Consider the following 15,865-nt stretch of genomic DNA (forward strand, 5'->3'; position numbering starts at 1 on the left):
TTCTTATACCCAATTTGCATGTGCATCGAGTTACGTACAAAGGAAAAATAATTGAGCTCAAAACATAGGGATATATACATACATACATATATATATGTATATATTCAAGTCAATAATTAAATATGAAGAGAGTAAACTTTTGTGGGATCAAAAGTTTGGTAGAAAAGTCATTAAATATTTACTATAGAATTATTAAAATTTTTGTCCCAATTGTTTGGTCATTGTCACAAGTAAACTGATGCTGATGCATGACTCTGACATTAGAAGCTAAGTTACAAAATCCTTTTATTGCTAACAGGCACAGCCATGGCAACTGTGCATTACAGATGTGATATCAACGTAGAGGCACACTGCAAATTTGATCTTATGCTCATGAAATACAAGACAAAAGGATTGAAACTCTTTAATTATTGTCATAGATTAATAATATATATCACTTTCATGCCATTTCCTTCAAACGAAGAAAAGAACAACTAGGTTCGAGATTGAGGGAATAGCATGCTCCTATATTTTCAAGGTTTTCTTTTCTTTTCTTTTCTTTTATGGATGGATATATTTGAGATTTCTATATGTGGAATTAAACCATTGCAGACTTAGCTAATCGGGTTTAATATAGTGTCATTGTTTAATGTTTCTTTCAAAAACATTCTATTATGCCTTGAAAAGACACTAATCTAGGGATATATTTCTTTTAATTATTTTATCTTGAATTGATTCTAATCTAACCAGATCGTCATTATCTATAAAATATTTTGTTTTTGATCGAAGAGAATATGACCTAAATTATATACATAAAATACCACACAAGTCTATATCCTCCTGATAGTAATCATAAGATATTTAATTAGTAACTCCTTGATTTATATGTTTGAGCTACGCATGCCTTAAATAGTTATAATGAAAATATTTTTTTATATATAAAATATATATATGCTTCAACCCGGAAATGAAAAAAATGGGTAAGGTTACCAAAGCTGATGATCAAAGTGTAAACAGTTTACATTATTTCTTCAACTGGCTCAACAATATATAATCTCATGTATGCATCAAAGAAATATTTTAACCATTTATTGTGGGAAACTCAATTAAATTCATTTGGTTTGTTAATTTTACTATTTTTGTTTTTGTTTTTAGATAAGTTGTTAAAAAGCGAAAGTAAATTGTAGAAACCAAATTTTATATTATATATGATTTATTAAAAATGTACCAATATTTAGAAAGCAACATTAGCTCTATTGTAATTATTGTATATAAAGCTAAATTAATACATTTTGGTTCTCAAAATATCATAATTATAACTTTGCCGATGAAATATTTATTTTAATTTTTAAAATAAAAATAATAAAATTTTGAGTGTGGACAAATGGTTTTTTATAATATACTAATAAAAACGCATTTCACGTGCAATTTTTTTATTACAATTTTATAATTATTTAATTATAATAAAAAATCACATAAGAATTTACTATTTATACCTGTAGTCTTCACATATAATTGGTAAACATTATAAATTTATAATTGTGATTAATTAATTATAAATTGGTTAAATTATGCAATTAATACTTGTTCTATGTAAACAGTATAAATTCGGTACTTGTACAATAATTTGTGTGAATTGGATTCTTGCATCTTGTTAATTTGTTAATTTCAGTTTTTAACTCTAATACTGTTAAATTGACTGTTTAGTATGTTGACACGTTATTTTGACCAAGTTAATATGATAATAATAAAGATGATGTGGCATAATGCTCGTTTACATGGTAAAAATGTTAACTCTCCATGTGACTTTAACAAAGAAATTAAAAAAAACACCCTAATCTTAAATTAAAAATTAAATGAAATTAACAAAAAAAAATGATCAAAAACTTTTTAAAAAATACGATTAAGAGAGAAAGAAAAAAAAAGTTTACCGTCGCAGAGAGAGAGAGGGAGAATCAACTTTATTGATGTTCGATGACATAGAAAACATTAACGATGAAGATGACGACTGGTGGATAGCAGTCGAAATGACTGCATCTCAGGCTGAGCTTACGCAGTTAAGCTAATTCAAAGATTAAAACATATTTCAGCTAAATATTCCAGCTCTCACCCAATGAGAGACATGCCACAATGCAGCAAATGAGTGAAAGAATCTTATTCTGGGACATTTAACTTTGAAAAGGTAACTTGGGAATTCAAATTCTGATTGATGGGTTGCCATTTGCCAAATATCCAAACAAGAGTGCCGCCCTGTGATTGCAGGAGATGATGCGGGAATAGGGTTTGTACAACTCTACGAGTCTTCAACTTTGACAAGTTAAGGTATCAATGAAATTTTCTTGAATATAAATGATTACCATATAGCTCTCTGAAGTACGAAAGCCAATAATCTAATAAAGCTAGTGTTGAAGGTTTACTCTACATTGGCAGATAAAACCACACATCTTAAGAACATTCAGTTAGTTTGTGAATTTTAGATGGATATGGAAATGATGTAAGTTGTAAGAGTTATATCTTCAAACAATAAAATGTATGTGAAATTTTGAATTTTTTTTAAAAAAATTGCTTATGAATACGAAATTGAAGGTAAGGAAAATAATGATTTTTTTTCTTTGAAGATTCAACTAGTTTTGAATCAGCAATTCTTCATTGAAAATTCAACTAGTTAATATAAAGATTTTGTTGCAATCTTATCTAATTTTTAATTTAGAGTTAGAATGTTTTTTTTTTTAATTTCTTTGTTAAACTCATGCGAAGAGTTAGCATTTTTTTACCAGGTAAACGTTTTGCCCTGTCAGTGTTATACCACGTCATCTCTATCAATATCATATCAACTTAGTCAAATATCATGTCAATTTGATAAAAATGCTATGTTAACATATTTAATGATGTTAGAGATAGGGATTAGTATTAACAAATATATAAAATACAAAGGTTCAATTTACATAAATTATTGTACAAAGACTAAATTTATTCTTTTTGTATGGTATGAAGACTAATGGTATAATTTAACTTTATAAAATTTATATTTGATACATTAAAAATATATAACTATTATATATTATCAGGCCATCCAGTGATATCAGTTTCATTATAAAAGTAAATTTAAAACTTTTAAAAATTTTAAATTAAATATTAATAATTTTTTTAAAATATATATTATTAAAAATAAAAAATTTTATTTTTTACTCTCCACAACTCTCTTCAAACCTTTCTTTTCTTCTTCTCCTTTTTTTTTAAAAAAATCTTTCTCGGACAATGAAAAAAACTTACACGTCCCTAAAAGTTTTAAATTTAAACCCTTAATTATAAGGCAATAATACAGAAGATGTTTTCCCATTAATAAAATTTTGTTTCCCCAAATTTTCACGTAGTAGAATAACGTTTGACGAATGGAGGAAAAGGACATTTAATTTGACACTCCCCAAGAAATTCCAAACTGCTTCGTAAGTCATAATGGGACACAACAATTTATCTGGCATATAATCCGGCAGATACGACGACGGATGACAATCCATATTTTTTCTGCCCATCTAATTAAATTACATAACACCAAACAAAGCCAGTCATATTCAATTTTGGCGTCTAGTATAGGGTGAACTCCCTTCATTAATTTCTTTGCTCCGGCAATAAATTATTGAATAAAAAGGTCCAATGAAAAAAAAACTCTTAAGTCTGATGATTGATCAATAGGAATGTAGTGGGACTTGGGATCAATTTGGATTTGAAATTATATAAAATAAATATCTACACATCAATAAAACTTTATTAAATTTACTAATTTGTATGAAATTTTATACAATATCTTATTAAACTAATTCCTTTTACTTATTTTTATCCGAACTATATTTCTTAACTTAACATGTAGTTGATATAATTAATAAATTATTATTGTCAGGGGCGCAGCCTCGTCCATGCCCCCCCTCCCCAAATTTTTAATTTTTTTTCATTATGTTTAAAATTTTTTATATATTCTCTTAATGACTCTCTCAAAACAATTTTTTACTTAATATTTAATGCGAATAAAAAATAATAAAATGATTTTACATATCTCACTTAATTTTAAAAGTTTTTATTTTTATTATTATTATTTAGTTTATTTATTTTTATTTTATTTACTCATACATTTTAAGTTTCTATAGATTTTCTGTTTCAAATTTTTACAAACCATCAAACATATTCTTTATTTTTTTTTCTTGTTATGTCATATGTATTAACTTTTACTTACTATGTTCTTTTTTTTTCTGTTATATAAATTTTATTTTTTATAATTTTAATTTTTAAAATTTAATAAATTATTTTATAGTTCTCAAATATAAGTTATAGTGTTACGTTATTATTTAAAATTTCATCAATTTATTATTTTTTTATTAATTATGATTATATAAGAAGAAATTAACTTGAGTATATTTTATTATGTGTTTTACGTTTTATATTTAAGTGAAATAAAATTATCTTGAATATATAATCTTTAAATAACTCTGATTATATAAGAAAAAAATATTAATTTTACATATCGCATTTAATTATTTATATTTTACACTTTATAATTTTTTATTTTTATTATCAATTTTTTAATTTTTGATTGAATTTAACATATTAATTCTTAAAATTTTTAATCTTTATTCTTATGTGCTTCATCTCCTCAACAAAAATTGACCACCTTATTGTCTTTAAGCATTTTAACTTCTTTACAGCTACGGCATGCCATGTTGGATGCTCTGATGTTACGTGGCAAAGCACTTGCCTTATGCACCTTTATGTAAGAGGGAGTGGATCTCACCAAAATTTGGCACGTGTCCATGTCCAATACGAAGCTTGGAGTCATTGTCTTCTAGGCTCAAAGAGATTGTAGTGGTTTTGGCCAAGGACTAGTACACTTTGATTGATTACTTACTGTCGTTTGGCCTAGAAGGTTTGTAGTAGATTTGCATTGAACATTTGTACTGCATCAAAAAAAAAAATCGAAAATAAGACAAACTTGTAAAACTGTACTGCATGGAAAATGAGCAAAGGAGTTTTAAAGTTTTGAATGAGAAAAACCCTAAACTTCTGACTTCTTTTTCGTCACTATAATTCTATACGTTTTATCTACATTCATCGATTATGTGATCAAAGGTTGGTCGTATTGTCCAATTCAATGTGATTTTTGTGCCAATTGATCGATTGATTCTATGAAATAATCATTGTTTATGATATCATGCATTATTGATGTATATATTTATTTATAGAAAAATAATTAGTTATATAGTATATATCAATTCCCTTTTATATATAAAAAGATATAATATTAAATGGTTTTATTTTACGACCGCATATTTGGGCAATTTCTTTTTCTGATATTCAATGTCAATCTACGTGCTGAAAGGAATAATAAGTCTTGGTCTTCTTGAAATCAGCCTCACTGCTTCACAATGACTCTATAGTTCATGGTTAGTAGGAAAGTCACACTTGAACAGTGACTTGTAACGTAATGAATGAGGAAATGTATTCCTTGAAATCGAACTCGAAGAGAGAGAGAGAAACAACATGATAGCGAAAATTCTTAAAGCAGTGACGAATCACCAAGTGCAAGCCATTGGCTCATTTTCAGGAACTCAATCATCTCTCTGCTGCATGGAAAAATTTATAGTAGAAGAGAATAAAGGCTTGTTTGTTCCTTCTTTTCTTTTCCTGTATTTCGAATCACACTTTGGTTCAAGTGTTTGGCAAGACTTTGAGTTGATGACTATGACATATGCACACGCAAACTGAACATCAGAAATAGCAGTCTTCTATTCCCTTCCAAAATTTGTAAAATACGACCATGAAGAAGAAAAGAAAAGAAAAGAAAAGAGAAGAAACCATCAAAATTCAAAGCTATATTCAAAGTTTCGAAAAAGGAAAATTCTTCAAGCTGTGATTCCAGGGCATCGAAAATAAGTTCATCCCGTAATTTAATTACTACTAAAACGAACATCAAGTTATTTCATGCACCTGGACTTCGACAGAACTTAAGAAGTGGAACTCAACTTTAGCACCCTTTAAGTCAATGTCAACTGGTTAGAAGGCCACCACTTTTGCCTCCCTCACTAGCTTCTTTTCTTTCCCCTCAACATCACATCCAAAAGAATCCAAAAAGTGCCTTGCAGTTTGGGCCATGTATACCAAAAACACTTCCCATTACCCTTCTTCTAACCAAGACAAAAAGCACTATCAGACAAATCCTCTCCAGCTGTTTCTTTTCTTTTATTTTTTTTTTTTTTCTATTCACATTCACATTTCTATCCTACTTCCGACTCTCCAAATGCCAAAAGGCCCCTAATTCGATGGAAACCTTGATTTGGTTACCCAAAAAAGGAAAGAAAAAAGGAGTTCAGTTTCTTTTGAACCAAGGAACGAATAGAATTTCATCCAAAGATTCATGTAAAGAATAAAGTTATTTTTCCTTTTGTGTTTGTAATAAAATGAAGTAAACGCTTAATTCCGCTTCTCATTTGTGAACAAGGGATAAAATCCAAAATAGCAGACAAAGTGGAGGCCGCAACATCGATTTGTCGTAAGAAAAGTAAAATTAGATGCTAAAGCTACCCGTGAAATGGCTGGATTCATTTCACCTCCTCCCATTAACAAAACCAAAGTTTTCTTGTTTAGTCCAAGTCAACTAAATGCCAGTGGGATTCTGAAGAAAATTTAAGCTTCCACAGGCCGGCAAATCCCGTCAGGTTTTGCGTCCAATTCCATCCTTTCAGAATTATGTAGTATTCTGCATTACACCAGTATGGGGCACTTTTCCTGATTCAGTTAATTATCCCCCATTATTCTCCAAAAACCCAAAATGGATGCATTCAGCCAGCAGTGTCTTAATGATTTCGCATGATAGCTGGTATAACTAGGACGTTTTCCATTCTTTGTCTGCTAAAGTCCACTACAAAAATCAGCGGCTTTGCCAAGTGGAGCGAAGGAAACTCGCCAGGTGTAAGGGTCTAATTGGATCAAAGTGATGCCCCATGACATGGACCTCGGATATGTAACATGCGTACCTTCAGACGTTCACACGGATGGAGGAGCCTCCCCTTTCTTACAATTTCCTTTTCCTAAAGTGGGAATTTTAAGGTTTTCTTTTTCTTCTTTTTGGGTGTACTGTCCCGTGAGCCATCCCAACGTGTACAACTTAACATTCCTCACTCGTCATCATTAAAAAGAGGCACATACCCTCGCTTTTTTTTTTTTAAAGGCTTTGGGTTGATGTTCTCCCACTTTACAGCCCAACTCCACATTTCACCCATGAGTTTCATTTTTTCTTCTTTCAGACTTGAAAGCTATTTGACCTTTTAATTAAAACTTCTGAAAGGGAAATCCTTTAGTGGAAGGGGGTTTTACTGTTTTCAGATTTTGTTTTCACTTTCATTTCCATTCGATGGGCAGTGTTTCACATTCCAAACTTGTTTTTCTTTCTTTTTTTCCAAAATTAAAGGGAAAAAAAATATTAATAAATCTCTTTCAAGCTACCCCGCACCCCACACAAAAAATAAACAATACAAACAAATAAATAAATAAATAAATCAGGGACTGAAACTGTTCCATCTTGCATTAATCAGCATGGCAAGAACTTGTGGTCCTGTTAGTGACTTTGTTGCATATCTTAATTTGGCAATTTGCTTTTAAATGGTCTTTAGAGCGCATGAGACATCATGAGACATTTATAATTAATGAAAATATGAAAACTATGAACAATCAACCATTTTCTCTAAAAAACCACTCCATCATCGCACACACGAAATTTTGTCCGAAGAAAGTGACCACCAGCTTAAACTTTATGCAAAACTTTCAACAATCAGTTTCATTTTTTATAAAAGCAATGGGAAAGTTTGTGTACATCCCATCAAAGCAAAGGGTTTAAAGTTTTTTTTTTATTATTATTTTCTTTTCTTGGCTAAACCTGAATGGTTTGAAGTTTTGTCTCATATTGCAACTTGGATATGTCTTTTAAGTATAGGCATGCTGTCCTGATAGATAGACTGATGATAATCAGGAAAAAAGAACTAAAAAAAAATAGTAATATATCATTTCAATCAGCATCATATGCTTCATGCCCTTTGAAATGGAGGCAGTAAAACTGGGTTCATAAAAACTTATCTCCCTGCATTAAACAAATACCTAAACTTTTCCCTAATTAAGCCTACTTCGCAGGTCTTCCCTTCTTTCCATCTCATTGCTTGTGTTATTCTTTTCTTTAACTTTATGCCTGAAGTTTGACTGTTCCAAGAAAAGGACAAATGTAGGCTGACACTTTCAGAAAAACTGTTTGTTAAATGCAAATTGCTCTGTGGAGGAATAGGGCTCACCACATTGATAGAGAATTTGAATAATTTTGATCAAATTGGAAGACAGAATCTATCCAACTTTCTACAGCTAATTTCTTTTTCTTTTTCCAAGAGAGAGAGAGAAAAAAAAAAAACAGATATCATTGTCTTTCCAAGCAAGATCTTTGATACCCAGCGTGCATCTCTTGTCAGTCATGATGCATCTTCTTCGAATTTGCCCAGAAGCTTCTGAATTTTCAGACAGGGATTGAAGACCTCTCATACCGCAAAATGTCTTTCGTTTTTTCTCCCCTAGCAATTGCTCTACCTCGTGACGCCTAAAGTTGCATCATTAAGCTAATCGCAACTGCGAAACAGCTAATAATTACTCGTCACAGGGACTTGCAAATTGTCGCCGGCCATATCCTTATCGTTCCTTTTTATTTTTTTTTTTAGTAGAAAACCAAACTCTTGTCACTTATCACCCTCCGTCTCTGAAACCAAACGAGTTCAACTTGTACTCTGCATTTCCACACCCTAGTCGGCTGCGCATCGCTATCGCACAACTGCGTGATTGACATCTTTAGTTTTTTACAATATTATTGTTTTGTTATCATACATTTTTTTGAGGAATTAATATATATATATATATATTTGTATTTTTTTTCTAATTTTGCATGCAATGTAGTCAAAATGTGGAGACTCCCTTTGAGAATTGAGGTGACGTTTCTTTTTTTTTCGGACTTTTTGCATGTACAACATTGTTCTATTTAAGGAGGTTCCAATCTTAGTCCGAATATCCTAAGTTCAACCAACATTCAATTTGCTCAAGATCGACTAATAATGATGCTGGTCTATATTTAATTAACAAAAAATAAAAAGCCCTTCGATTCATGGCCGACTAAGCTTTGCTTTTTTACTGGAACCGTACAAAAAGATGGAACCTTTTTCACAGCCTCTAAATTGGGAACCTGATCACATTTCATGCTTAATAATTTTATCAGAAATGATTAATTTTTAGAACCTAAGTTGCCACAACCATTTGCAACTAGGCACTACTTGGTTGACAGATTTGACCTGCCTTTTGCTTTCAAAAACATCAAACCTCACCGCCCACCATCAAGTCACTGCTCACTAGGAACCAGCAAATTGTTACTGGTACTTAAATAAAGAATGAATGAATATAGTAATGAATGATTTTTGTAAATCAAATTGACTGATTTATTCTTCTATATCCATTTTGTACATTTTTTTTTCATTTTTTTCTCCTTTTGGCCTACAACTCCTAAGATGCCTGCGAGCTAGCTGTAAAGTTCTTTACTTTCCTTGATGGATATGGTATTTGCAGGGTTATCTTCAGGCCAACATGAAATTCCATCTTCAAATCAAAACGGACACTATTCCATGAGTTCCTGTTCATAGCATGTTTTAATAAAGCCTTAAGCTGGCTTATGATAGATCAATTTTTTTGCTCATTGGGTTATGGAAAATATGCAAAGTTGGTCAAGATTGCGGGCAGTTCATAACTCCATATGATTGCCTAAGATCTTTTTCCTTTTCTTTACAATTAATTTGATATTTCCATTTATTTCTAATCAGCAGTCAGAACAAACATAAGAAAATTTTGTTCTTATTGTTGTTCTCGTTCAACAGGGTATAATGTCATCTTTGATTAATATCAAAATCAAAATCAAAATGACACTTGAACAATGGAAAAAAGAATAATTTTACATAGTATAAACCTTAGCTTGTTGCATCTTTATGATTGCTAAATGCTAATCAAAATGTTAATAATACATTATGTACATGTGGAATGTGAAAGCATTTCTGCACAAAGCTTTTACGATGCTTAGTGGGCACATAATCATAATTTATCAAAAGAATTAAAGTTAAATTTGTTATTATATTATGAATTAATATTAAATTTTATCATTATACTTCAATTTCATTAAATTTTGACATTATATTTTTAATTTTGTCAATTTTTATATCTAAAATAACGAAACTGACATAAATTTACCATTTGCATTAACAAAATATTTTATGAAATACTCAAATTCTGTTAATCTATTCAAAAATTAACAAAATTAAAAGTACAATAGTAAAATCTTAAATCTTACTCATTGTATTAATAGCATATTTTGTAAAATATTTCAATTCTATTGCTTTAAATTATCTACTAGTGATTAAAACGTGTTTTTCAACTATCACAATTCTCGTGACTTTAAAATTAATTTACTTTTATTTGATAAAGAGTTTTTTTCTTTTTTTTTTTTAAACATCATGATATGAGAAGATAGCTCAACCAAAAATTTCACCCAACGTGCTATTTTATAGCAAGGCATGCGCTATCATATCATGACAAGTTGATTAAGTCTTATCAAAGTTCAATCTAAAATTTTAATTTAGAATAAGTATGGTTAATTCTTACATAATTCGCTAAAATTGCACAAAAATCAAATTGTGATGCAATGGGATAGCTTGGGTTGTGTTCATAGGAGGAATTTTCTAAGGTAACTTATTTGATATAAGCTTTTACAGCCATATGAGTGCTAGAGGACTTAGCTTTGCTTTGTTGCCTTCAAGAATTGCATTGACTGTGAACCAAGCCAAACCCTCTTTCCCAATCGTTTTTGTTTCGATTCAAATTCGTTACTAGCTTTCCTTTTTAGTAACATAGCATTTAATGCAAATGCCCAATTCCCAAACACTACACAAAATAAAAGGAGACATATTGAAATGATAATGTTTAGATCTTTTCATACTTTAGATCAATATTTACTACCACATTATAAGTAAATTTCAGATATTTTCATCAATACCCAAGAGCGTGACATCTATTTTAATCTTATTAATCTATGTAAAATATCCAAATTATAATCTATACTTATTAGATAGAAGAGAAAAAAAGAAAGAAAAGAAAAGCCATCAAACGAAGGGGAGAGCAAAAATCCCACCATCAGCTCGGTCTCCACTTGTTGACTAGCAACAAAAATTTGCTGCTGCCCTGCAATCGAGCATCCCATCCACATGCATGGGAAGTGTATGAAACGCGCACAAGAACCGCGTGGGTAAAGAACATAAAACAAGGTGTTCCTCCTCTGACATGAGATATAGGTCGGAGTGAGTGATGAGCACTGTCCAAGCCCACAAACATGTACAAAGGCATGGTGCATTCACCTGTGCAAATTGCTACTATAATAATAGAAAAAATGTTATTATACAATAATTCAACCCAAAAGAAAATATATTTTTATTATATTTTATTAGAATAATACTGACTCTGCTAAATGAAAGAGTCATGATAAGGGACGATGGGGTCAGACGACAGTATATCATGTCCTTTTACATTTTGTCCTTATTATTACTATCACCTATTTTGTTACATCAATTTTTTTCATTTTTCTTTTTCAAAAAATCTTAATTAATGGGCACCCTCTGATTATTGTAAGTATATAAATTCTCTCTCTCCCTAAGTTCAACACCAGAGCCAAAACCAACCAAATTTTCTCTCTCTACATTTTGGCTGCTGTGTTATAAGGTAGTACTGCTTTGCTCGACTTTGGAACGCTGTTTTCTTGAGAAGTGGCATCTTCTTCCTTGAAGGGGGAAAAAAAAAGGGAAAGTTTCCTTCTTTCTCTCTGAAGAATCAAAAAACTTGTGCCTTGTGGGTGAGAAATGTATGCAGAGGCAGGGCTATTTTCCCCTTACATGCAGAACTTCTGTCAAGATTTTCAGCAGTTTGAAGAGTTCTGCAAAACCCAGAAACCCAATGCTTCAATGGTACTCAATATCTCAATATTTGTCTCTGGGTTTTTTTCTCACTTCCATGGTTTCTTTTCGGTGATCTGCATTTGTTTGATTGGGTCTAGTTTTGAGGTTGGTTTTGGCTTTGATTGTCTGTAGCTGAAGAATTTTGGTCTTTGATCTTTGCTTCACTGTTTACTTTGTTTCTTTCTACTGTAATGGTTCTTTATTTTGACTGCTTCTAAAATGGAGCAAAAAAATTGAGACAATTTTGTGTTTCACTTAAAATTTCAGGTTTTTAGTTTTCTTTTGAGTGATTTCATGTTCATTTTTCCGGATTAGAGATTTCAATTTTAGGAAAAATTTTGATAACTTTGTTTTCATGTTCCCGCTAATGACTAAGAAAAACAGTGGGAAAAAAAATGTGTTTTGGAAGCTTCAGCCTTTATGTTCTATGCTTTTTGGGGTTCTTTTTAAAACTCTTTCTCAGCAACCAAACAAGGGTTGAAATGGAAAATATATTTAAAGTCATCTTTACATGCTGGATCTGGAAAAAGCAAAGAAAACAAAGAAAAGTTGGAATATAATTGGAAAATGATTTCCATGTCACGAGTTCCGTGTTCTTGAAGATTTCTCCCATTTTTTTCAACTTTTTGGTGTGAACTGGTTATTGGGTTTGTCACTTTTTAGCCCACTTACACAGAGATTTGAAAAAAGAAGAAGAAAAAGACAGTATTTTTTAGTTTCTTGAGTATAAGGGGTAAAAAAAAGTTGGGGAAGTAGAAGGGGTTCGTATTGCAATTTATTTTAGTTGGTGTCAAAAGTAAAATTAAATTTTGGAGAAAGTAGGAGAAATAAAAATTACCCTTTTAAATGGTTGTTAAACATATTTTCTTAGTGTGATAAGGGTGATTTTCTGATAAATATGTATCCTGTTACCAAAAGAAAAATGTTGTCTGTGAGGACTTGGAGTTTTTGTTATTTGTTGAGAAGGTTTGGAAACTTGATTAGTAGAGTGTGATTGCTGTCAGAATGAGAATTGATCTTAGTTCCTTTCTCCATTAAAGGGCCACTGTAGTTAATGCGGCTAGAGTTTGGTATTGTATAGCACAAACACGTTTAAGCTTCAGTAAGTTATTAAAACGAAATTTAGATTGATTCCTTAAACAATCAAATATTTGAACTTGCTTGTGTTTCTGAACTTGTTTTTGTGGATGGTGGAGAAGGAAGAGGCAGATGAGCGCATTTTAATGAACGTCATAAGCATACTGGTGGCTGACCTTTGCGCTAGAATCTTCCAGTTTGAGTTTAACATGTCTGATGTGGGGAAATTCATTCGTAAAAGACTCTATAAGTAGTAAGACTGTTTATCTGAAAAAAAGAAAAGAAGATGCAATTAAACTGAACTCATGTATGTTGAGGCCATTCAAAAATTGCATTGTTTAGTCTTGGGCTAGAGGCTGAAGCTTTTCTTGGAGTTACTAGAATACAATTCCTGTTATCCAAAGCAAATTATGTTTCCGCCTGTATTAATTTTAAGATTTTTATACTGACTTATTGTCTTAGCCTCTCCTACTTTTGTTTCATTTGAGCAAAAGATCCTGGTCAACAGTAATGATGCTTTGTTTCTAAACTTTCCTTTGTCTTTTCTTTGCCTAATGTAGAACAACTTGGTTCAGACCTCCACAATATCTGAATATGACCTGGGAGGAGAAGGTGATCTGTTCAAAGCTCCAGAACCCATCATTGAAGAACCAATTGTGGGCCTTGATCCCATGACTGCAGCCATCTCATTAATCTCCTGTGGTGAAGATGTCATTACTTCACAAGGACTTAAGGCTGCAGATATAGAATCAATTCAAAATGAGCAACTTTTAGAGGTTCTCTATGAGTGCGAGAAGGATCTCATGGCTCAAGCAGCAATAGAAACACCACTGTCTGAAGTCTTGGATATAAAGATTCCTGTTGTGAAGACTGATGAAAACCAAAATCAAGAAAACAAATTGCTCTGTGATGTACCATTCCAGAAAAGTGTCAGTTCAGGTTGTTTAAGCTCAATGGAATGGATGCAAGGGGCTGCAATCAAGCCTAGTTTTCTGGATTTCTCCGGAATGGATTTTGGTTCTGTCTATGGAATGAGGAGAGCATTTAGTGAAGGAGATATAAAGGTCAGCCTTAATTATTTTGGCATTGTTTTCTACTTGTTTCACTTGTCCAGTGACTGATACGGTGGCTGTTAGCTTTTTTGTTGGCATTTGTGTGGAATACCATTTCCTTTCTTAACGTTAATAGATTTTAGACTTGATTTCTTTAGTTGATGCGCCAGAGTTTTAAGTTTAGAATGTTAGAGCCACTCCCTTTAATTACCTGGACCTTGTCTAATTAGAGGAAGTATCAATCCATCCATAACTCTCATGCTATTTAACTTTCACCTTCTACCGTACTTTTGCTGTTGGAACCAAAACCTGACCAAGTATAAACCATTTGTGCTAATTTGCTAGCATGTTCTCTCCATTACAAAGACTTTATTAAATACTTTGTAGAAGCCTCTTATGAACACCAGTGTTTATCCCTTATCAAAATCATGCCCGAAAGTGATGTGGATCCTGCTTTCGTTAATTCTAATGATGTCTAAAAATTCAAACATGTTCCTTCTTTTGACTTAAAAAAGAAAAATCCAGCATTTTCTTCATCATTTCCCTCTTACAAACCCACCAGAATCAAGTGACTCATCAAATTGCAGTTGAGCACTGAGTACATATTCTTTGTAACAAAGTCTATGGACTGAGGAACGTTTAGATGTTTCTGGCCATTTCCACAGGATGGGGTGGGTCATTGATACTGAGTTTTTATGACAGACTCTTGGCAATGGTAATACGACTGTAATCCATTCTCCCCTTGAGCGACCATTAATTGTCAGCAGCTGTTCTACTGAAGATCGAAGGGAGAAGCTTTCCAGATACAGGAATAAGAAGACAAAGAGGAACTTTGGAAGGAAAATCAAGGTAAAAATTAAAGTTTTTTCCGATCCCATAAATATTAGTTGCATTTGTTGCTTGGCTTTTAACATTAAACAAGATGACTAAGTGCCTAAACTGTTTAGCAAGGAGTATATGTGCACACTCTGTAGTTAATTTTCATATTCCATATCTAGCCTTTTGTCAGACTCCGTATCAAAACTCATGATATGTTTTTTTTTTATATCAGTATGCTTGCAGGAAGGCTCTTGCTGATAGTCAACCAAGGATCCGAGGAAGGTTTGCAAGGACCGAAGAATCTGACAACCCGAAGAGGCAACAACTTTTGGCTAATTAAATAATTACTAAGTAAAACAGGAATGAAGTAGCTAGGTCCAATGAGGTAATGGAAAAGATGAGTAGTAGTGTCAATTTGGCATATATAGCCTTTGTGGAAATCTTAGACAGGTAAATGCTAAATAAACCAGAACCCAGCTCCTGAGAAATAGTTCTGTCTTAATTTGCTGTAATAATACCCTCTGTATCGGAAATGGCCAAGTAGGATGTACATAGTGTCTGTTCAATAAAATGGCAAAGCAGAAATTTGTACTTGTTCATATTTGTCTTATAAAATGATGATGCTTTCTCCATCTGGTGATTCCACAAAAAAGATGATATGATTTGTATACTCCCTCATCACACATTTAGTAATTTTCTGAAGCATCTGGTTTTGTTCTTGTGCAACAATCAAAGCTCATTACTACTCAAAAGTCGCAAAGTTGATGAAAGAATACATAAAATTGGTGTGCGCAATGTTTCTATTCCATCATGAGCTCATTTCGCAATCTAATCGATCTCCTCTTATTGGACTGCCGTGTCCGCCGATCCACTTCCATG

General features: G+C 31.9%; 1 protein-coding gene across 1 annotated transcript; it reads left to right on the forward strand.

Annotated features, from left to right (window-relative positions):
• Window positions 1-11,736: 11,736 nt before the first annotated feature.
• On the forward strand, window positions 11,737-15,619 carry LOC110413143 (CCT motif family protein). The gene is made up of 4 exons (XM_021423859.2): window positions 11,737-12,047; window positions 13,676-14,179; window positions 14,870-15,016; window positions 15,219-15,619. Exons 1-4 carry the CDS (start codon window positions 11,943-11,945, stop codon window positions 15,324-15,326), a joined length of 864 nt encoding a protein of 287 aa, XP_021279534.1. The 5' UTR covers window positions 11,737-11,942; the 3' UTR covers window positions 15,327-15,619.
• Window positions 15,620-15,865: the final 246 nt, after the last annotated feature.

This window comes from Theobroma umbraticum, unplaced genomic scaffold (genome assembly GCF_002168275.2).
Source record: "Theobroma umbraticum cultivar Fairchild unplaced genomic scaffold, ASM216827v3 scaffold_30.0, whole genome shotgun sequence".
Taxonomy (NCBI): Eukaryota; Viridiplantae; Streptophyta; class Magnoliopsida; order Malvales; family Malvaceae; genus Theobroma; species Theobroma umbraticum.

Coding starts and splice junctions, on each gene's coding strand:
- LOC110413143 (XM_021423859.2), top strand. CDS start 11,943: ATGTATGCAGAGGCAGGGCTATTTTCCCCTTACATGCAGAACTTCTGT. Junction 12,048..13,675: donor AGAAACCCAATGCTTCAATG/GTACTCAATATC, acceptor TGCCTAATGTAG/AACAACTTGGTTCAGACCTC. Junction 14,180..14,869: donor TTAGTGAAGGAGATATAAAG/GTCAGCCTTAAT, acceptor TTTTTATGACAG/ACTCTTGGCAATGGTAATAC.